Source organism: Eptesicus fuscus, chromosome 2, assembly GCF_027574615.1.
Source record: "Eptesicus fuscus isolate TK198812 chromosome 2, DD_ASM_mEF_20220401, whole genome shotgun sequence".
NCBI classification, from domain to species: domain Eukaryota; kingdom Metazoa; phylum Chordata; class Mammalia; order Chiroptera; family Vespertilionidae; genus Eptesicus; species Eptesicus fuscus.
In genome coordinates, this window is record NC_072474.1 from 116290847 (window position 1) to 116314164 (window position 23318).

The 23318-nt window shown below is 52.1% G+C and overlaps 2 protein-coding genes across 12 annotated transcripts in view; both read right to left on the reverse strand.

The window, feature by feature from the left end:
- ADD1 (adducin 1) overlaps positions 1-14355 on the reverse strand; it is a 76657-nt gene extending 62302 nt beyond the window's left edge. For 4 of the 8 annotated variants that reach the window (XM_054708479.1, XM_054708468.1, XM_028159698.2 and 1 more), the window contains exon 1: positions 14230-14353. The gene's annotated coding sequence lies outside the window, so the exon portion shown is untranslated. Of the gene's footprint in view, positions 1-14229 lie in introns of all 8 variants that reach the window. The other 4 variants (XM_028159700.2, XM_028159699.2, XM_028159701.2 and 1 more) reach the window with 3 other exon arrangements.
- A 4832-nt stretch (positions 14356-19187) lies between these two features.
- The window catches only part of SH3BP2 (SH3 domain binding protein 2), a 34026-nt gene continuing 29895 nt past the window's right edge, over positions 19188-23318 (reverse strand). For all 4 annotated transcript variants that reach the window (XM_054708532.1, XM_054708537.1, XM_054708526.1 and 1 more), the window contains exons 9-13: positions 22362-22494; positions 21860-21915; positions 21013-21094; positions 20303-20362; positions 19188-19724 (exon numbers count right to left, since the gene is read on the reverse strand). In XM_054708532.1, coding sequence (XP_054564507.1) covers positions 19587-19724; positions 20303-20362; positions 21013-21094; positions 21860-21915; positions 22362-22494 — 469 coding nt within the window. In that variant the 3' untranslated portion in view covers positions 19188-19586. The remainder of the gene's footprint in view (positions 19725-20302; positions 20363-21012; positions 21095-21859; positions 21916-22361; positions 22495-23318) is intronic.

Below are 23318 nucleotides of genomic sequence, written 5' to 3' on the forward strand. Positions count from 1 at the left end.
TGACAACATAGTATTTCTTTCTTTCTTTTTTTAATTGATTTTTCAGACAGAGAGGGAGAGGGATAGAGAGATAGAAACATTTATGAGAGAGAAATATCATTGATTGCCTGCTTCCTGCACTCCTGCATGCTCCCCACAGGGGATCGAGCCCACAACCCCGTATGTGCCCTGAACGGGAATTGAACCCGTGGCCTCTTGGTCCCTGGCTCAATGCTCAATCACTGCGCCACACTTACTATCTATCTCCATTCTAGAACATAAGTTCCCAAGTGGGGGCGCGGCGGCGATGTGTCTCATTCCTTGCTCTGTCCATTGTGCCTACAACAGTACCCAGCAGACACTAGATGCTCAGTAAATACTTACAAAGAGATGGAATTGAGATGCAAGTTTTAAAAAAAATCTAAATCTGCAGAATAGAAAATATGCTTGGGAAATAATATTTTTTGAAATTACGGTTGTCATGGTCTCCTGGCAGAGTTGAGTCTCAAGATTCTGTTCAGCCAAAAGTTAAGATAACTCTCCTATGGACTCTAGTCCTCCTGTGTTTAAATGCCACTCTTTCCGATGTAGAATAAACTCAAATGCAGCCTTGTCAAAACATGCTCAGCACTTTTCAGTTAACAAGTATAAAAAACCATTTCAAATACTGGTCACAACAACTGCTTAAAAAGGTGCTTCTGGAATAAATAAAGCTCCAGGGCAAACAGACTTACACTTGTTCCCCTCCGTTCCTTCCAACTCAAGTTTCCTGCATGTAAAGGTCAGAATAAGCATTAACTAGTAAACAGTTTTGTTAAAGTTTAATATTGTGCTATGTTAAGATTCTTAACTATGTTAAGGACCCATGTGATAAGCTAGTAGGTACTGATAAACTAAAGAGGTATTAGTATATTTAATTTGCTACGAACCAAATCTTAGATTCAGTTTTTAAAATCTCAGAAGATAGGAAATTCAAAAAGGACATCCCTTCTACTTGCCAAGATAACCTGCCAAAGCACGGGGGGAAAGGAAAACAAACAACACACAGGATTCACAGGGAAGTGGGTGTTTGTTTTTAAGTGACTAGATTATCAAGGAGGCTAGGAGTTTATGTTAAAAAAAAATTTTTTTTAATGTTGCCATTCACCATCTCCAACACAGTGAAAAATTTTAAAGTCCTATTGTTGATGTAACAGAACAAAGCTCAAAAACATTTATAGGAATAAATAATTCAGAATCCCACAATGTAAAATTTACAGTGCTGCTCTGGCTAGGTGACTTAATTGGCTGAAAGGTCGTCCAGGGCACCAAAGGGTGGTGGGTTCTATCCCCGGTCAGGGTACATACAGGAGACAACCAATTGATGTTTCTCACTCTCTCTCTCTCTCTCTCTCTCTCTCTCTCATAAAAAAAGAGAAATCTATAAACATATCCTTGGATGAGAATAAAAAAGCATTAAAATTTACAGTGCCTTCCAACCAATAAAATACTACCCTAGAAGCAAAGAAGCAGGAAAATATGACCCATGTTGAAGAGATATAGCAAAACCAATTCAGAACTGAAAGAGAAGTTAAAATTAGTGGACAAGGTCATTAAAACAGACTTCCATATGTTCCAAATCGTAAGCAGAGAGATGGAAAATACAAAAAAGAAATTGAACATCTAAAGAAAGCTACGATGTGTAAAATGAAAAATTACACTGAACAAGGTTAATGGTAGATTAAACACTGCAGAAGATTAGTAAATTAGTACAGCAATAAAAACCTTCCAAAACAAAACATACTGAGAAAAGATGAACAGCATCAGTGTGCTGTGGGACAACTCTACACGGTCTAACATGCGTGGAATAGGAGTCCTCAAAAGAGAGGACATGGAGAAGGAACAGAAACAAATATGTAAAAAATAATGGCCAAAATTTCCCCAAATTTGATGAACACTATAAACCCACAGATCCAAAAAAGAAGCTCACTGAACCCCAAGCACAAGAAACATGAAGAAAACTACTGTACACAAACACACATCAAAATAAATTTGTTCAAAATCAGTGAAAGAGGAAATCTTAAAAGCAGCCTGAAAATACGGACATTCTATACAGAGAAACAAAGATAAGGAAGACAGATTTTTTTGTAGGAAATTATGCAAGCAGGAAGACAGTAAAGCAACATCTTTAAGTAAAACCTACGGATCTGAGCACCAAGGTTCTGAGTTCCAGTCTTCTGGCACAAATGTGTAACTTTGTGTAGTCGCCTCTGTGGCAACGGCACCTCTGAACTGCGGGCATTACACTGTCTGAAACACGATCGTCTCATTTAATCTTCATACAGACCCTCTGAAGTCGATGAGGAAGGTATTATCAGACCCACTGTGTAACTGGGGAAGATGAAGCTCACAAAAGGGAAGTGATTTGCCCAAGGACCTGAGGTGACGGAAGGGGTGGGGCTGGGAGCAGGAACAGGTATAATGCTCAACAAGGTTAATCCGGCAAAGAAACTTACACAGCTAGTGTACCTGATCTAACTCCAAGTAGCTCTTTCTATTAAACTACAACTGAAAAATATTAAACTAAAGGAAAAACAGAAAATACAAAAATTCATTCTATTCAAAGAAAAGTGAATTTCTTAATGAAAAGAAAGAACAGTCTTTATTTCATTTTTTATAAGGAACAAGGGCCCCCCTCCAACAATCACCCTACAACCAATGCAATGGAGTGTTTCAAAACACTATTTCTCCACACAGTTCCTTCATGTAGACTAAGACATGATGTAACCAAAGAAAGTCCACAGGCAGACAAAACAATTCAGTCCAGGAGGCAGGTGTCTAATTTGAACTAATGATAAAATGTAGACTCTTTGGGCAGAAATCAGCAAATGATGGCCTCCCCAAACCAAACCCACTACATGTTTTTACAGGGGCCACAAGCTAAGATTGGTTTTTAAAAGTTAAAACTATATATACATATATGAGCCATTAACAATAACATGACAGACATGAAAATAAACTCAAACTTCAGCATGCACAAGTAACATTTTACTGGATCAGTCGCACTCGCTTATTTACAGATCCTCTATGGCTGCTTCCGGGCAACCACAGCAGAACTGAGCAGCTGCAGCACAGATCACAGAGCCTTCAGAGCCTCAAATACGTGTCACTGGGCCATTCACGAAAGTTTGCCAACTCCTGCTTTAAGGAAGTAGATAGGCTACACCATGTTTAATAATTTAAATGAAAAGGAAAAAAAAGAATTTGCCATGAACACTATTTCTCATATCTAAGCTATTAAAATATTAACTCGAGCCCTCACCGTCGTGGCTCAGTGTATAGAGCGTCGGCCTGCGGACTGAAGGGTCCCAGGTTCGATTCCGGTCAAGGGCAGGTACCTTGGTTGCAGGCACGTCCCCAGTAGGGGGTGTGCAGGAGGCAGCTGGTCGATGTTTCTCTTTCATTGATGTTTCTAACTCTCTATCCTTCTCCCTTCCTCTCTGTAAAATATCAATAAAATATATATATTTTTTAAATTAACTCAAGATCACTAATGCAATAAATATTTCCCAAGGGCCTGCTCTGTGCCAGGCATTGTGCTAGACTCGGGAAACACAGGCATATACAGGCCCAGTCCCCGCCCCACGGGGAAGACCCGGACCAGCAGTTATAACCAACTCCTTCACAGCAGTGAGGACCACGAAAGCACATAGAAGAAAGGCAGCACAGCTGGTGCTTAGGGTCACTGCTCTGGGGTCAGACACCCTTGGTTTCAATCCCAGATGCACCACCTCCTAACTGTGTGACCTGGGCAATCACTTAAACTCTCTTTTGTTTTTTATCTGAAAAAAAAAAAGATACTTAAAAAAAGAAAAATGATACTACTATCTACATAATAGTATTGTTCTAAGGATTAAATATTTAAAAAGATGAAAATTCAAATTGATACACCGAAGTTTAGAAAGTCTATATTACCAATTAAAAGCATATCCCTATTTTTCAACAATCACTTAGAGAGAGAGAGGGACAAATCTTAAGGGAAAGTCCCAAGGCACTTAACCAAGACACATGCCCTCATGTGGGCAGCAGCCCCACCTTCACAGAATGGTGGTCCTGGGTCCACTGCAAACCTGGTTAAATGGGGACGATGGTTCTAAGAGCAAAGCCATCAAACAGTGCTTCCTAATCACCTGGCCCAAGGCTGCGGTTGAGCAGGTCTAGGTAGGGTCCCTACATGTGTGTGTTTAAGCCACTGCCGTAAAGCATGACTGCAAAAAAACTGTAGTTTAAAAAAACTTCCATTTCTCCTTCACAAAATGACTTTTCCTTTACCCTCTCTACCCAGATAAATTTAAGTCCTACCTTCTTTATGTAGCCTTCCCCGAATTGTCCCGAGTGTGACAATTTCACAAAGACAAAAAGACTGCTTTTAAGTCATTCATTCATTCATTCAACCCACAAATATTTATTGGACACTTATTGTGCGCCCGGTTACCTGCTCAGAACACTGGGATGCAAAACCAAGAGGTTATAAGAGATAAAGGGTGACTCAGTTGGTTAAGCATAGTCCCATGCACCAGGAGGGAACCGGTTCAATTCCTGGTCAGGGAACATGCCCGGGTTTTAAGCTCAATCCCCAATAGGGGGCATGAGGAGGCAACAGATCAATGTGTCTGTCTGTCTGTCTCTCTCTCTGTCTCTCTCTCTCTCTCTCTCTCTCTCTCTCTTTCAAATCAATAAAAACGTATTTAAAAACAACAACAAACTGATCTTTTCTAGTCCCTGTCAAAAAAAGTTTTTTGAAAAGAGATAAAACTAGAGATATGGCAGGAGGCCAAAGCTTGAAAGCCTGGTCCAGGAGCTCAGGACTGATGTGCCACGGAGAATCACTGAGAAGCTCTCAACGGGGAAGTGATAGTCTAGTCATGTCACTCATTCTATCAAGAACACAGAGGGGCCAGCTTAAACAACGGATAAATACAGCGTCAGCCTTTGTAGAGTATCATTCTTATGGAAGAGAAAACATGAATAAACAGATAAATAAGTCACTAAAATTTAGAAGAATCTGAGTTACGGATTAATAGGGAAAACCTACTGTAAGAGGGCAGTTAGAAAGGCCTCTTTAAGCCCTAGCCAGTTTGGCTCAGTGGATAGAGCTCCGGCCTGCTGACTGAAGGGTCCCAGGTTTGATTCCGGTCAAGGGCACATGCCTGGGTTGCGGGCTCGGTCTGATGTGCAGGAGGCAGCCTGATTCCCTCTCATCATTGATGTTTCTATCTCTCCCTCTTCCTCTCCCTTCCTCTCTGAAATAAATATATATATATATATATATATATATGAAAGGCCTCTTTAAGGGACATTTGAGTGGAAGCCTAAAAGATAAGAAGGAGCTGGCCATGCAGAGCAGAGTAAAAGAGTTCATTCTACGCAGAGATCAACGTGCAAGTCCCTAAACTGGAAAAGAGCTACCAGTTTCCAGGAAGACAGACAACTGTGAATGCTGCACAAACGAGCAAGTCCAAGAATGATAGAAAGTGAGCTTGGAAATCAAGGTAAGAAGTTTGGATTTTGTTCTAAGTATAATGGGAAGTCACTGGGGTTTTTTGGTTTGTTTGCAAAATTTATTTTATTCCGAGTACATAATCCAGTCACATGTATCAAAATTTGAAAAGTATAAAGGTTATAATACAGTGAAAAGTAAGTCTCCCTCCTACCCTTGTCCAAAAGCCACACAGTTCCCTAGAGGCAACCACTTTATCAGTCTTAGAAGGGTTTTAGCAAGGCAGAACATGACCTAATTTATATTTTATGTAAACCGCCCTGGCTGACGGGTAGAGAATAGGTAGAAAGAAAGGATTGGGGGCAGTGGGGGAGACCAGCAGGAGGCTGCTATGATAACCCAAGAGAGAGATGATGGCTGCTGGGAACCTTCAGTGAAAGACGAGATGGACTATTAGGACTGAGTCAGGAGGTTTTCTGAAGGCAGAATTCACAAACGAATGTTAGCAAGACAGCATTAATGGTAATAGCTATAAGCACTGTTTTTCACACACTTAGAATCTACAGGTCTAATATTTTAGACTTTAAACCTTAAACAGTCAGAGTTTAGATAATGAGTGAGAGAACAATGAGTAGTAACAGATTACTAAAATGTGATGTTTAACAATTTGATTAATAATAACGAACTACTGCCTGGGCCGGGTGGCTCAGCTGGTTAGAGCAGTGGTTGGCAAACTGCAGCTCACGAGCCACATGTGGCTCTTTGGCCCCTTGAGTGTGGCTCTTCCACAAAATACCACGTGTGGGCTCGCACGTAGAGTGCGACTGAAACTTCGTGGCCCATGCGCAGAAGTCGGTTTTCGGCTCTCAAAAGAATTCCAATCGTTGTACTGTTGATATTTGGCTCTGTTTGCCGACCACAGGGTTAGAGCATCATCCCGATATGCCAAGGTTTGACAATTCCCAGTCAAGGCACATACAGGAAGCAACCAATGAATGCATAAATAAGTGGAACAAATTGATATTTCTCTTCTTTCTCCCTTCCTCTCTCTTTCAAACCAATAAATAAAAATTTAAAATAATTATAATAATGAACTTACTGTGTCATTATGAATTAGGTGAATTTATCTCAGAAATGGCATTTCTGAAACCAACCCAAAACTGTATACTGCAGTTGAAGGGCTGAAATGCAGCTGTTTAAAGAAAGAAAAATGTAATGCTGAAGTCTTTAACACCTGGAGCTGTTAACTGCCACATAAAAGAGAAGGCTCAAGTCTTCTCCATAGAATAAAATCTTAAAGTATGACATCACACCTATGTGAAGTTTTCCTTCCATTCTGATAACTTAAAATGTACCAGGAAAACTTTCACCAAATCACAGATTAAGAAAAAAGTGCCATTCCAAGCGTCCCTGGGTCCGGGTGAGACCATATGTCCCTGGATCCGGGTGAGGCCTCATGCACCTAGGCCCGGGTGAAGACACGTGCCCCTGGGTCTGGGGGAGGCCAAGCGTCCCTGGGTCCGGGTGAGACCATGTGTCCCTGGATCCGGGTGAGGCCTCATGCACCTAGGTCCAGGTGAGGCCACGTGCCCCTGGGTCTGAGAGAGGCCAGGCGTCCCTGGGTCCGGGCGAGACCATGTGTCCCTGGATCCGGGTGAGGCCTTGTACACCTAGGCCCGGGTGAGGACACGTGCCCCTGGGTCTGGGAGAGGCCAAGCGTCCCTGGGTCCGGGCGAGACCATGTGTCCCTGGATCCGGGTGAGGCCTCGTGCACCTACGCCCGGGTGAGGCCACGTGCCCCTGGGTCTGGGAGAGGCCAAGCGTCCCTGGGTCCGGGTGAGGCCTCGTGCACCTAGGCCCGGGTGAGGCCACGTGCCCCTGGGGCTGGGAGAGGCCAAGCGTCCCTGGGTCCGGGTGAGACCATGTGTCCCTGGATCCGGGTGAGGCCTCGTGCACCTAGGCCCGGGTGAGGCCACGTGCCCCTGGGTCTGGGAGAGGCCAAGCGTCCCTGGGTCCGGGTGAGACCTTGTGTCCCTGGATCCGGGTGAGGCCACGTGCCCCTTAGTCCGGGTGAAGCCGTGCCCCTGGGTTCGCCGAGACCAGGCCAGAGGGAGTCGGACCTCCGTTACCACCATTTGTCCACCATCCAGAGCTGAGGGGTCAGTGCTGTCATGTACAGATAAGGAACTGGTGGACATTGAAATTGGATCTCAAAAGAACTGTTGGTCCAGAAAGAAACTCACTACAGACTGATCCATCTGCCTGTCAGCATAACTATTATTGCTCGTCTCACATTCAGTTCTCATAAGTATATATCTAGTGACATATGATCTCGCTCATCTAGGGGAAATGATGAACAACATAGACTGAGGAACAAGAACAGAACCAGAAGCAAGGAGGCATCGATGGGACTATCGGGCCTCAGAAGGAGGATAGGGGAGGGTGGGGGGAGGGGGAGAGTTCAACCAAAGGACTTGTGTGCATGCATATGAGCCTATCCAACGGTTAAGTTCAACAGGGGGTTGGGGCATGTGTGGGGAGGGGGGGGATGGGAATGGGGGGATGAGGACAAATATGTGACACCTTAATAAAGAAATTAAAAAAAAAAAAAGAAAAAAAAAAAAGAAAAGAAAAAAGTGCCATTAATGGAAAAGATTTTTATGTTGTGTTCATTAAAAAGAAGTCTTATCTTCTTGAATAAACAACAATACAATGGAAAGAAGGAAGGAGACATGTCTATACAAGAGGCCTGATGCACGAAATTAGTGCAAGAGTAGGCCTTCCTTCCCCCAGCTGCGGGCACTGGCTTCCCTTTGGCACCCGGGACCCGGGCTTCCCTCCGACCGCCAGCAGGCACCCGAGACCCGGACTTCCCTCGCAGCCCCGGCTTCGTCTGGAAGGACATCTAGTCTAATTAGCATATTACACTTTTATTATTATAGATTATACATGGGATGCCAAATGTTAATAAAAAAGGCATGGTGGGATTAGTGAAATGCAAATCAAAACCACAATGAGATACTACCTCACACCCATTATTAGGATGGCTACTGTGCCTACTCTCAAAAAAATAGAAAACAAGTGTTAGTGAGAATATGAAGAAATTGGAACCCTTATGCTCTCTTGGTGGAAATGAAAATGGCACAGTCCCTGTGGAAAACAGTATGGCAGTTCCTCTAAAATTTAAACACAGAATTCCCACATGATCCAGCAATTCCTCGTTTGAGTATAGACTCAAAATAATTTAAAATAGGTTCTCAAAGAGATGTATGTATCCCCCTATTCAATGCATCATTATTCACAATAGCTGAAACATGGAATTGTCAATCAGCAGATTAATGGATAAGCAAGCATGGTCTGTCCATACAATGGAGCATCATTCAGCCTTAAAGAGGAAGAAAATTCTGACACATGCTACAGCATGGATGAACTTTGAGGACATTATGCAAAGTGAAATAAGCCAGACATAAAAGGACATAGCCTATCTTCTATATATATAAACAGGGAATATGCTAATTAGCGGGCATCACCACCGCTCAGGAGGAGCTGCGTGCGCAGATGGGCAGGAGGGGACTGCGTGCCACCCCCAGCCGCTGGGGGCAGGCCAGAGTGGAGACACAACACACAGGAGCACCTGCCCCCACCCAGTGGACACAACGTGGCGGCCGGTGCTACGCATGTCAAGTGCGGGTCCCAAGCCCCCCGCGGGGTGCCTCCTCGCACAGCGGGAGGTGGGGCGCCTCCTGGCACAAGGGCCTCTAGTCCTATATAATAAAGAGCTAATACGCTAATCAGACCAAACCGCCAGACAACCTTCCGGACGAAGCCGGGGCTGTGAGGGCCAGCCGAGGCTGCGAGGGGCTGCGAGGGGCTGCGAGGGCTGATTTTCGTGCATCAGGCCTCTAGTATAATAATAAAAGCCAAATATGCAAATTGTCCCCTCGACCAGGAGTTCGACCACCCGCTATGATGTGCGCTGACCACCAGGGGGCAGCACAGACCATGTCGAGCGTCAGCGACACGGCGCTGGCAGCGGGCGGCAGTGGAGGCACTGCCGGCCCCGATGGGCCCCAACGAGCACAGGACCGTGGCAGAATGGTAGAGCAGGTGAGCAGGCGGCACCTGGCCAAGGCGGGTGGGAGCGGAGCCCAATCACACTGCCAATCGCCCCACAGACGGCAACCAGCAGCAGCGATGGGGGGGCGGGGCCACCACCTGGCTCCCAGGCGCTGAGGGAGCTGGGCAGGGGCCCGATGACTCAGGTGAAGGGGGGCATGCAGGGGCCCAGGTGCTGCCCAGGGCCCAGAGGTCAGCTGGGACCTGCCCTTCCACGCCAGATGTTCGCACTTAGATCGCCGGCCAGGCCTAGGGACTGCACTCATGCACGAATTTCATGCACCGAACCTCTAGTATTATATAATTCTACTCATATGAGGTACTTAGAATCACAGACACAGAAAGAATTGTGGTTGTCGGGGGCTGGGAGAAGGGGAGAATGGGGAATTACTGCATAAAGCTACAGAATTTCAGTTTTACAAGAAAGGAGTTATGAGAACGGATGGGTTATGGGGATGATGGTGGTGATGGCTGCACAACAGTATGAATGTATTTAGTGCCACTGAACTGTCTGTATACTTAAAAATAGCTAATATGTTCAATTTTATGTGTATTTTACCGAAGTAAAATTTAAAAAAATTTAAAAAAAAAAACATGGCGGGAAAACATGTATAATACGCTACTATCTATCTAACAAAGAGGAAGTATAAACATACCCATAAGGGTTAGGCATCCTACCAAATGGGAAAAAACTTGTGGACCTGAATAAATATTTTTCCAAAGACATACAGATGGCCAACAGATAGTACACGAAAGGTGCTCAGGGGACTGCAAATCAAAACCACAACGAGATACCACCTCACACCTATTACAACAGCTATTAATACAAGAAATAAGTGTTGGCAAGGTGGTGGAGAAAGGGAACCCTTATGCATTGTTGGTGGGAATGTAAATGGAAAACAATATGGAAATTCCTTAAAAAAAAAAAACCAAAAAAAAAAACTCTATCATACAACCTCTGGGAATATATGGAAAGAAAATGAAAACACTAACTCCAAAAGACACATGCACCCCCACCTTCATTGCAGCATTATCTATATATATAAAAGCCCAGTGACCAACGGCAGAACGACCAGAATGACCAGTGGCTATGATGTGCACTACAGCAGCCAACCAGCCTGATCCATGCCCTGATCAACCCCGCTCCCTCCCCGCCCCACCCCAGCCGCCACCGGCCTGGGCCTCTAGTTTACAAGAGCCAAACCATGAAAGAAACCTACATACCCATTGATGGGTGGATGCATGCATGGATAAAGAAAACATCACACACACACACACACACACACTGGAATGTTACTGAGCCATAAAAAAGGAAACCCTGACATTTACAACATGGATAAACCTTAAAGGCATTATGATAAGTGAAATCAGCCAGAGGAAGATAAATACTGTATGATCTCACTGATATGTGGAATCTTCAAACAAAAAAAACAAAAACTACACTCATGCATACAGACAATAGATAAGTGATTGGGTTTTGTTACTTTAAATATACCTTGCTTTATGTTTGCTTTTGAGAGTCTTTTCATATTTTACATAACTATAAGACAAAATTCAACTTTAAAAAAATCAATCCCTAAATATTGAAAAAATAAAAAACAAAAGAACCAAAGTACACGTCCAGTAGTAGGAAAATCATAGAGCAATGATTCTGAGTGACTTTAAACACAGTAATTAGCCTACATATCCCTAATAAGTATGCAAAAAAACCTCTTAAACAGTTTTTATTAGTTGGTGGTATAGTGTTCATATTATTCTCCTGAGACTGAGATGTATACAGTGTGGGATAAAACAAATAGTAATTAGAATCAAGATGTTTCTCTTAGAAGAAAAAGATACAGGTGTAAGATCAAGAAGGTTAAGTTGCACTGGCCCTGTGGTTGGTTCAGTTGGTAGGAGCATCATCCCATATACCCAAAGGTTGCCGATTCAATTCCTGGTCAGGGCACATACCCACGTTGCGGGTTCCATCCCCCACATCAGGGCACGTACACGGGGCAACCAATAGATGTGTCTTTCTCACATCAATGTTTCTCTCTCTCTTTCCCTCCTTTTCCTTCCCTCCCTTCAACTCTCCCTAAAAATCAATGGAGAAAATATCCTCTCATTGGGTGAGGATTAAAAATAAGAAGAAGGTTAAATAGAACTGTCTTCTTGCTTTACAACTGGAAGTATCAGAAACCCATGATCTGAAAAGACCAGGAAGCAATCAACCTAGCAGCAATGAACAACCGAGCCCAGGGCCCAGACTGATTTTAATAAATATGAGTTTTCATTTAGAGAAATGGATGATTTCAGAGCTGGGATAGAAAATGTACAGGATGAGACCAGTGCAGTCTGTCATACCAAAAAGGAGAGCACTCAGAAACTATTAGAGCTGTGTCTACAGGGTTTAGGGCCCAATTTGAACAGATTACTACTGGACAAAGATGGGATAATCTGAGTATCAATAAAGATAATATCTACAATGGATTCAATCATATCAAATATGCTTAAATTCATGAGTTCACAATGATACAAGCACATACAACTCATTGGCTACTTCTGGAGGATGCCAACTCAGTATTATAAAAACTAGTAAATAATTGACAGAAATTGAGTATTTATTATTTATCCTGTCTTTCCTGAAAGAGCTATAATTTAAGGTAACAAAATTATAGAAGGGAAATGTCTCTTTTAGCAGCATTCCAGCTAATAAATGAGGTTAAGGAATTTATCCACATTTTCAATGCCTAATGAAATAATGACTAAGTTTGAGCTTCAGGGCTGCTAACGAGAAGAAAAACTATTAATCCTCATCTGCCTACTCACCTATGAAGTCTGTAGGGAGGGGCTATAGGGTCAAGCCTCAGACTGACCTGGGGCAGGGCCACAAACAAGTCCCAGCGTGGAGGGCAGAGCCCTCCTAGCCTAATTAAGCCTGACCTTATAGTCCTCCCTTGCTCCTTCCTAGGTAGCTAACGGGCTGTGGGAGGTGCAGCAGGTGAAACTCCCAAGAACACTGTAACCATGTTGACCACTTCCCTTGTTTTGCTTTGTGTGCTCTGACTATAAAATAAAGCTCCGCTTACAGGCTGTCACTGGACCTCATCCAGGCACAAGTGAACCCACCTAGCCCCAGCTGTATTCTCTTTGTCTGTCTTCTTTAATCCCTCACCGCCCCTCCTCAGGTTCACCCCTGGCCGTGCTGGACATGGTTCAGAAACTACATCAATCTTGACTCTGATTACACCTTTACATGTAACTGATTAAATTTACAGTAAATTCTGTGTAGTTAAACCGCAATGCATAATAAAACCCAGACTGTATGTAACTCCACAGGTCAAACCATCAAGTTTCAGCAACAAATAAATTACAAGAGATAACAAAAGATGGAGGGGGAACCTATAGATTAAAACAATGTATGGCCTTAGCTGGTGTGGCTGAGTGGATAGAGTGTCAGCCTGTGGACTGAAGGGTCCCAGGTTCAATTCCAGTCAAGGGCACATGCCCGGGTTGCAGCTCAATCCCCAAACAGTAAAACAAAATACCACCAAACAAAACCTAGTCAGGATGAGGCAACGTCAGAGTCAAAGGAGACAAGGGTCAGCCCTGTAACTCACATTCCACAAGGAAAACTCGCCTGCGTTTTGGCTCGACTCTAGACGCACGTCCTTCAGCGAGCCTCTCCACCCAAAACCTCAACAAGTCACACCGGCACCTGCTGCAAACCACGCCGAACCGGCCACTTCCGGATCGTCAGAATCAACGGGGTGTGTGAAGACGTGAGATTTTAAAACTCATGCAGAGCAACCATGATCCTGGGCACATCGCTGGCATGTGCCGGACCTGCACAAATTCTCCGCTGGCCTGGCCTGGCCCGCCCCCCCCCCCCCCCCCCCCGCTTTGGTGCGGGCTGAGCCCCCTCCTCCGTCCACCCGCCTTCCAGCGGGGCCCGCGGGCCTGCGCAGAGGAGACCCCGGGACCAGTCGGGAGACCTCCCTTAAGACCTCAATCCACTTTCACCCGCAAAACCGCCTTCCGCGAAGGCCTGCGGGCGCTGTGGGCAGCCGCCAGCGAGGTGTGTGGCCCTCGGGGACCTGGCAGTCCCTGGACGTCGTGCGGTCTCGCCAGCAGCCGCGCCGGATGAGCCAACACGGTTCCTCCGAGGTGGGTGGGCAAGAAGGGGACACGGAGCACCTGCATGTGGACCGTTACGAGAGCAGAAATAAGTGTGGAAGGAGAGCCCCTGCGCCTCCCGGACACGGGAAAGGCAGGAAGGCGAGGGAGAGGCGGAGATGGCCCCCGGCGCCGAGTTCCAGGACGAGCTATTAGCGTCTGCGGGCCGGACGGGTTTCCCGGGCCGGGCCGGCGGGCAGGATGCGGTGCCGCGGCCGTCAGCCTCTGTGCACCGCGGGGCGGGCCCAGCGGGCGGGCCGGAGCCGCCTCCTCTTCACGGGCCCCGGCCCCGCCGCGCAGCCCGGAAACGAGGACCCGGCGCCCCACGGCCGCCCCGGTGCAAAAGGCTTGCAGAGCGTCGACTCCGCACCGGTCAAGGCCGACGGCCGAAGGGCGGAACCCTCCCGAGGGCGGCCCCCGCGGCCCCACCATCGCCCCCGCCCTCCGCGCTGCCCCCGCCCGCTCGGCAGGCTGCAGGCCCCGCCGCCCGGCCTCACCTCAGGGACGAAACGCGGGCAGCGCGCGGGACCACAAGTCCGAGTGCGGCCGCCGCCCGTCGCCTCCGGCTCCAGCTCGCGCTCGGGCTCCGCCCCCTGCCCGCCGCGCGCACCCGGCCGCCCGGCCTCTCCGCCCCCTCAGCCCTCAGCGCAGCCCTGGCCGCTCCTGCTGGGTGCGGCTAGCGGCGCTGCAGCCCAACAACGCGCCTCCCCATAGGCCCGACCCGCGACGCACAGCTAAGCAACGCGCCCTGCGATTGGCTGTCCGCGTGCGGGAGGCCGCGGTGGGGCGGGGCCTTGTCGGCAAGGGGCGGGGCTTCCGCCAGAGTTCGCGGGGACTGGCCTCGGCGCGGCCCCGCCCTTCCCGCCGACCGCGGAAGGCCCGGCGCTGCAGGTCGGGGTGGCAGCGCGGGGGCGGGGGGCGGGGGGCGCGGCCCCACAGGCCTAGGCGCTGAAGGAGGCCGCGTCGGCTGTGCCAGCGGCGCCCGCTCACCGGAGCCACTCGTCCCCTCCGTCTCTGTCGCCGGTCAGACTTCGGTGGAGGCCTCCTGCGGTCCAGGCTCCGGCAGCCCCGGGCGCTGTCCCTGCGGGGCCAGTGCGGGGCCCGGTCGGGCCTCTGCCTGCTCGGCTCGCCCGCTCCTGCAGCGAAGGAACCTGCCCCTGTGCTCGGCCCTGTGCTGGGCTCCGTCCACAGCCAGCGGGCGGGGAGTCCGCCGGCAGACGTGGGGCCAGCCAGGGTGCGGTCGGTACGGCGGGCCTGGGGACCCTGATAAGGCCCCACAGACAGGGCGGCTGCCTGGTGCCCGGGGCCCGGCCCGCGGAGGCTGGATGAAGGAGCACCAGTCACCTTCTCAACCAGGTCACCTGCCCATGACCTGGAGGCTGGTCCAGACACCGGACCAGCACCTTCCCCACCCTGTCCTCCCTGTTGTCTCATCTGAGCCCCACAAAGGGCCGGGAGACAGACCGGCAGAGCTTCCTGTTCCCTTAACACCCCGGGAAAGCTGAGGAACCTGCCCCTGTGCTCCGCCCAGAGCTGGGCGGCGGAGGAACAGCGAGGAGCCCAGGCCTCCCTCCCAGCCGGGACCATCTGTGGGTCCTAGTGACAGCACCTGCCTCACTCACACCTGCCCCTGGCACCCAGCAACAAGGCATGGCCCACAGGGTGTCATGAGGGTTTGCTGCAGGGAAGGAGGGGGCGAGTAGACCATTGAGCATGTTCAGTAGAGACAGAAGGTACAAAAAAGACATCACGGAGATGTCAAGTACATCTCCTGGGCCAGAGGTCGGCAAACTCATTAGTCAACAGAGCCAAATACCAACAGTACAACGACTGAAATTTCTTTTGAGAGACAAATTTTTTAAACTTAAACTTCTTCTAACACCACTTCTTCAAAATAGACTTACCCAGGCCGTGGTATTTTGTGGAAGAGCCACACTCAAGGGGCCAAGAGCCGCATGTGGCTCGCGAGCCGCAGTTTGCCAACCACGGGCCTGGGGAATACAGTCTATGTATGGTGTCAAATCGGGGTGAGATTTATCAGGACCATCACTTCAAAAGTTACATAAACGTCTAATCACTATGTTGTACACCTGAAACTGAAAACTGTATGTCGACTGTAATCGGAAAAATATTTTTATTTTTTAAGACGAAATCAAACTTCTAAAGGTGAAGAATACCATGTCAGAACTGAAAAATGCATGGGCTGAACAGCGGGTTAGACACAGCGGAAGATTGAAGTAGGAGACATGGACAAGAGACTAAACGAGCCCTGACCGGTGTGGCTCAGTGGATAGAGCGTCGGCCTGCGGACTGAAGGGTCCCGGGTTTGATTCCGGTCGGGGGCATGTACCTTGGTTGCGGGCACATCCCCAGTAGGGGGTGTGCAGGAGGCAGCTGATGGATGTTTCTCTCTCATCGATGTTTCTATTCCTCTCCCTCTCTGTAAAATAGCAATAAAATATATATTTTTTAAAAAACTAAATGAAACATGAAGAGTCTAGAAAAGAAGGACCAGAGCTCCAGTGAGCGGTATCACAAGAGGCCTAATAGGTGTGTAATCAGAGCCCCTGATCAGGGAGGTAGAGTTGGGAGGAGAGATATACTATTTGAAGATATAATGGCTAAAGGTGTTTTGTTTTCAAATTTGATGAAAACCACAAACCCACGGATGCAAGTAACTGTGGTTTGCTACTGGACTCTGGTACAAATGGAATGTTTCTATGGGACATCAAAAGTGACTGAGGCCAGAACTGCCATCACTGGGTTCTGTCAGACCACCGAGACATAAAGTCGGTAGATACGTCGTAATCTGGAAGTGGCAGATCCAGGACTGAGTTCGGGTCAGTGCAGAGGTAGGTGGCCCAGTGCCCGTCACCTGCCACCATCACACCAGTATCTGTCGATCCCTGAGGTCTCGGGATTCCCTGTGACAGTGATCCATCAGGCAGTGTTTTCCGGGCAGAGGGAATGGGCCTGCCGGATATAGATGAGGCAGAGCTGGATATAGATGAGCTGCCCTCGAGGGGATCGTACCGCTGGGTCACGGCCGGAGACAGCGGCTGTGGCCCTCCCCTCACTGGACCTCTAGACACAGATTTGATTCAAGTGCCAGCTCTGCCCCGTACTGCGTGTGGCCTTGAGTCCTCGGGGTCTCCCCAGAGACCAGTCTCAGTGAGCACTGAGCTAGAAGCCCCAGGCCCCAGGCCGTTCCTTCCCTGGGACCCTGTCAAAGCCACCCATTCCGCCTAAAGTACAGGAAGTGCTTCCTTGGACCAGCAGGGGGCGCCCACACGACGTGACCCAGAGGAGGAGGGGGAGAACGGGAGCTACTAAGGACTTGCTTTGTGAGGTCTCATCTGGTTCTAAAAACATCTATCTATATAAAAGCCTAATATGCAAAGTGTCCCCTCAGGAGTTCGACCGACTGGGAGTTTAATCGCACACTATGACATGCGCTGACCACCAGGGGGCAGCGTGGAATGAAGAAAGGCCACAGCCGGGGAAGGCCCTGGCTGGCAGCCGGCAGCCACTAGGGACCCTACCCGTGCACAAATTTCGTGCACTGGGCCTCTAGTCTTTTTATAATAAAAAGTCTCTAATAACAGGAGGTACAGAGGGTCACTGCCCTCTCTGACCAACTGCAGGAAAAGTAAAGCCATGTCAGCCCTGGGCCAGGAATGCACCCCAGCTCTGAACACACCAGGATCTGGGCACCCCATGGTAACTATCGGAGGCCATGAGGTGTGGTGGGGAGCTAGCCAGGGGCTGGGACCGCTGAGAGGTGGAAGGAGATCACGTAGCAGAGTCGGAACTTGAACCCAGACCTTGGCCTCAGTTTCTCACCTGTAAAACGGAACTAATAGCAGCTGCTTCTCCAAGCAAACTACGGCAGGGCCCAGCTCGGCACCCCGAGCACAGGAAGTGCTCGCTAGTGGTACAGAACATTCAGGGCAGGTCTCCGCAGGGACTGGCGCCCGTCTGCCTGGCTTCATGCTGGGGGACCATGCCTGAGAGAAGGGAGGCCAGGCCAGACCCTGGGCAACCACAGGCCTCATCTGTCCTGGCAGCTAGAAGTTCCTATCACATGGCTCTGGGCCCCAGAACCTCAAACTCTTCCAGCTCAGGGTCTTCAGATGTCTCATCCTCTGAGCTGTCTCCGCAGTGGCTGCATGTCCGCTAAAGGCTCTAGCGTCCTGGGTCCTGCCTCACGTCACCAGCGTGGAGGACCCCAGGCACCGGCTGGAAGCTGTTCTCTGATCCAAGTCCCCATTTAAAAGTTTTACAGGTGCCCGGACGGTGTGGCTCAGTGGTTGAACATCAGCCCATGAACCAGGAAGTCATAGTTTGATTCCCGGTTAGGGCATATGCCCAGTTTGTGGGCTTGATCCCCAGGGGGGAGTGTGCAGGAGGCAGCTGATCAGTTTCATCAATGTCTCTCTCTCTCTCTCCCTCTCCCTTCCTCTCTCCAAAATCAATAAAAACACATTTTAAAAGCATTTTACAGGAAAGGACGTTGCAGCCACAGTGGAGAACGATGTGCCTCACTGGGTTCCCCAAACAAGTGCAGGGCAGAGGGCAGAGGTCATAGGGCAGGGAACTGTGACTGCAGGCACAAGGACTGGTTTTCCAGAGCCGATGCAGGACACGGGAAGCTCCCTGCCCCAGGGCCCCAGGCTCCATGGGAACTGCCCCGAGCCTCACCCCCAGTAGCTTTAGAGGAAACATCTGCAGACAGCGGGGACACTTGGTTCCTGGAAGCAGATGGCCAATGTCGGCCCTGCACCCCCCAGCACCCCGGGGGCGCGGCCTCCCGCATCAGCTGACCAGCTTCATCTCTTCCCCTTCTCCAGCTAACCCCCCCACCCCAGAACACGTCCAGGTGGGGGAGGAGTCCAAAGGGCCTCCTCCAGGGCACAGTGGGCTCAGTGCTGTTCGGGGTTTGGGCTTTACACAGCCAATTCCTTTCCCCAACTTAGAGTGCAGCGAGGATTAGATGATCCTGGGGTCCCTGCCGGCCCTGAGCCCCAGCTGAGGCTGCTTCCCACACAAATACATCCAGCCTGGCTGACCTGCCAGAGTCGCCTGCTGCAGTTCCACGGCAGGAAGTGAGGGATGGATCGGGGCTGGACCATCCCCGTGTGGCCCAGAGGACTCAGCCATCCGGCGCCACCATCCCCACCTACCCTGGGCCCACTCAGGGCCCACCACTCTTCCTGCCCCTCTGTCTGTAGTGGCCACTTCCCCCTACAGGTCTTCCTGGAGCCCCAGCAGAGCCTGGCCCTCGGAGGTGGGCTGAGCGGACTGCTGCGCTCGCGTCCCGTTCCACTACTGGCTGCGTCCTCGGGGCAGGTCCTCTAGCACCTGTGCCGGGAGCTGGGGAGACCACTGGATGTGGGTGCGGGTCCTCAAGAAGGCCGGCCACCCCTCCGTCCCAGTGAAGCCTGGCCACCACGGCAAAGGTCACCTGTGCTTTATTGTGCAACAAAGGCCCCTGCTGGAGCCCGAGTCTTAGCGTTCCTGGGGGCCCTGGGGCCAGCCCCTGCCCCCACCCAAATGCCCAGCCCTGCCCAGCCCCCTGCCCAGGGCAGGGTGGGTGTGCTGGGGGGACCAGAATTCCTGTCCGTGAAGCTCAGGCAGGGCTTCGTCCAGGGACCCAGCGGGGCGGGCGGGGTGGGACACGAGAGCCTCCAGCCCTCCAGGGACTCAGCCTGCGGGGCGGGGCCTGGCCTGGCCGATTCCACAGGATGTCTGCTGGCGAGGCCTCCATCCAGAGCTCCTCCTCCCGTGCAGGCCAGTCTCGTCTGCGTGAGGAGGTGGCCCAGGGTCACCGCGGCCAGCGGCTCTGGCGCAGACGTCACCGGGGCCCCGCGTAGCCGTAGGGGTGCCGCAGCAGCAGGCTCTGGTGGCTGGGCAGCAGGTGGGTGTGGTAGTGCTCCACCAGGCTGCCCACGCTCACAAACAGCACCTCGCCCTCCAGGTAGAACTTAGAGTCCTGGGGGGAGGAGGGCGAGGTCAGGGCGGCTGGGCCAGCTCTCCCCTCCGTGCGAAGCGGGGCGGCCAGCACTACGGACAGGCCGGCTCCCGCTGCCCGTTCCCTCCCTCCGGGCCTGCCTCCCAGTTCCCGCTCGCTCCCCGCTTCACCAGGGGATCGGGCCAGGCTGTAGATAAGCCGGGTCAGGAGCTGGTCACCCCACCCCCTCTAGCTCGCTGAGGACACAGCCAGGCCAGGGGAGGAGGAGGCGGAGGCAGTGGGGGAGGGATGGTGCCCGCAGGTGCCAGCCTCAGCCTGCCCCCTGCCTACACTCTAGGGCAGGGGTGGGAAGCTTGTTCCTGCCAAGGGCCACGTGGGTATTTATAACATCATTCGAGGGAGATACAAAACTATCAACTTACACATGAGCCTGCTCTCCTTGGTCCGACACTTAGTTAACTCGCCCCTCACCATCTGGTTTGGCAGGACCTTAAACGGCCCACTGGCCGGCGGAGGTTTCCCATCCCTGCTCTTGGGGGAGACTGCCAGGCCCCCAGCCGCACCCCTTCCCGCTCAGGGCGCTCAGCCAGCCCGCTTACCTTCTCAAAGATGCGGTAGTTCCTCACTTTGTTGGAGGTTTCATCCCACACGACCAAAACCTTCGAGGAGAAAGCAGCAGACAGCCTGAGCCGGGAGAGCCGGGCCTCGGGGACCCGGGCTGAGCAGCATCAAGGCTGAGTCCCCTGGCCCTGGGGGCGACGTGGGGAGGGGCGCCCTGCACGTGGACAGCAGGTGGGGAAGGGCAGCCCCTGCCCCGGGCTCCTGCCCTCAGATGGCCTCTGATGAGACTTGAGGGTGCCCGGTCCACCCAGGACCATCTCTGACACACATGGGGAAACTGAGGCTCGGTGAGGTCACACGAGTCGCCTCTGGAGGGGCAGAGGCAGAGCTGGCAGATGACCTGCCGTCGGCCCTGCCCCAAGCAGCCTCCCCTTCAGAGTGCAGGAACCCCCTATCAGAGTCCAGGGCCCCAGCCCTCCTTCCCGTCTCCTGCCAGTGCTGGGATGGCCACCCTCCCCGCAATCTGCAGATGGATTCTACTTCCTGAGAATAAATGGGGCGGGGGCTGCCAGGCAGAGACCCCAAGGATGGCCCTGGGTGGAGGGTCAGAGGCTCCTGGGACGTGACCTATCGCCTGGTGTGCCCGCCTGCAGCCTGACGCGGGGAGGGCCAGCAGACCAGCACGGTGCAGCCAGCCCAGGGCGTTGGCTTTGGCAGGCTGGCCGCCAGGGCTCCTCCTGGCACCTACCTTCCCGGACTTGGTGGAGGAGTTGCGGATGCAGTACAGTCCGTCCTGGGGCTCTCCCCGCTGGCTGGTGGCTTTGAACAGCCTGAAAATTAAGTCAGCAGGTGACCCATCTTCAGACGGCTCCCTGGGACCCTCCAGCCCCAGGCCCCATGAGGCTTTGTCCTCTCGCTCTCCTGCAGCTCAGGCGCCGTGAGCAGTGGGTGCAGGGAGCAGTGGGTGCAGGGAGCAGTGGGTGCAGGGGGCAGGGGTGCAGGGGGCAGGGGATGTAGGGGGCAGGGGGTGCAGGGGGCAGGGTGTGCAGGGAGCAAGGGGTGCAGGGGGTGTAGGGAGCAGGGGGTGCAGGGGGCAGTGGGTGCAGGGGGTGCAGGGAGCAGGAATTGTAGGGAGCAGGGGCTGCAGGGAGAAGTGGGTATAGGGGGCAGTGGGTATAGGGGGCAGTGGGTGCAGGGGGCAGGGGGTGTAGGGGGCAGTGGATGTAGGGAGCAGTGGGTGCAGGGAGCAGGGGGTGCAGGGAGCAGGGGGTGCAGGGGGCAGTGGGTGCAGGGGGCAGTGGGTGCCGTGAGCAGTAGGTGCTGTGAACCCCACCACCATTAGAATCCAAAGCCCCAACCCTCCTTCCTGCCTCAAGCCAGTGCTGGGGGGACGGGGGTGGGGGGGGCGGGAAGCTGAGAGGGCCAGCCCAGGTGAGGCAGAACTGAGCTAATGGCATCTCTGTTTCACCAGGTTTCTGGCTACACCCGGCCGAGCACTTGTGCCAGCAATGACCCAGCACCACGGTGACGAGGGGACAGAAAGCGGGGAACCCCGTGTCTATAAAAACAAGGCCTTGGAGAGGGCTGCCACTCACCTCTCCACCTCGTAGGACTCCGTGGTGTTAATGAAGACCGAGCTGGGCAGGGGCACCTGGAGGGAGTCAGCGTGGTCAGCCGCATGATCTGGATGAGCTCGTGGCCAGCAACCCCCCACCCCAACCGGCTGGCAGCCTGGCGAGACCCTAGGCCACTGATGGGCAACCTTCTGAGCGTGGTGTGTCAAACTTCGCCAAAAAACTGAGCATAACTCGGGTGGTGTGTCACTTTGAGGAAAAAACATTACTTCACAAATGTTTCATCCTCGGCATGCGGCCGCCTCCGCGGACACGTGTCATCAGAAATGGCTACGCGTGTCAGTGCTGACACGCGTGTCATAGGTCCGCCATCACTGTCCTAGGCTTTGCACCAGTCCTGTCCCCTCAACTCCAGGGTCTGGGGCTCCTGGCTGAGATGGCCAGTGCGGGGACTCCGGCCCGCAGCCCCGCAGCGGCCCCCCCCCCCCCCCCCGGCCGGACCTGGGCTCTCCGTGCGCCTTGCCTTCTCATAGTCCTCGTCCGAGTCCTTCCCACCGGTGGCCTCGTCCTGGTCCCGCGAGGCCTCAGCCTGCGAGGGCAGGCGGGGCTTTTCGAAGGAGAAGCTCCTGAAACTCTGCCCATCAGGGGGTGACCGCCTGGGGGGGAGCAAGGTCACGTCCGTCACACAGGGCGGTGCCCCTCAGCCCCCTCCACCCAGCCTGTGCCCCGAGTGACCGCGCCCGCTCGGCCTTGGCACCCACGGGGTCTGGCTGCCACAGCCTGCGGCGAAGGCCCACGACCGCGGAGTCTGCGAGAGGCCGTGGGACGGCTCCGAGGCAGCAGGAATCTCGGGGCCTGGAAGCCCCAGCTGGGGTCAGGCTGACAGCGACGCTGCCGGGGCTGCTGGGGCCCGAGCGCTGACGCTGTGGAGCCGCCAGGCGGGCGGCCTCTCAGCCCCGGCTCCGCCCCTGACCCGCTTTGTGGCCTGGGCCCCATCACATCTCCCAGAGCCAGTGTGGGCGCGTGTGAAGGGGCCGAGCCACGCGTGGCCTGGTGGCTCAGGGAGAATTAGAGGAGGCCGCCCAGGACGGGCTGCTGGATTGTGGGTGAGGCTGTGCCCGGAGTCGACCCTGGTCCCCAGGCCCAGGTCCCAGGCTCAGCAAAAGGACAGTCGACACCACTGTGGCCCCTCATGAAACAGGTGTGAGCGCGGCATGGGGTCCTCCCAGGCACCTCCCCAGGAGCAGGCTAACAGAGTCCTGGGGCCTGGCCGGGTGGCTCATTGGTTGGAACACCATCCCACACACCAAGAGGTCTCAGGTTCGATTCCCAGTCGGCACAGGAGGCAACTGATCGATGTTTCTCTCTCTCAATCTCTTTCTCCCTTCCTCTCTCTTAAATCATTAAAAAAAAAAAGAATAAGAACAAATAAACACCGCCTCAGAGAGGATAAAAGAGAGAGTCCTGGGGGGAAGGGGGG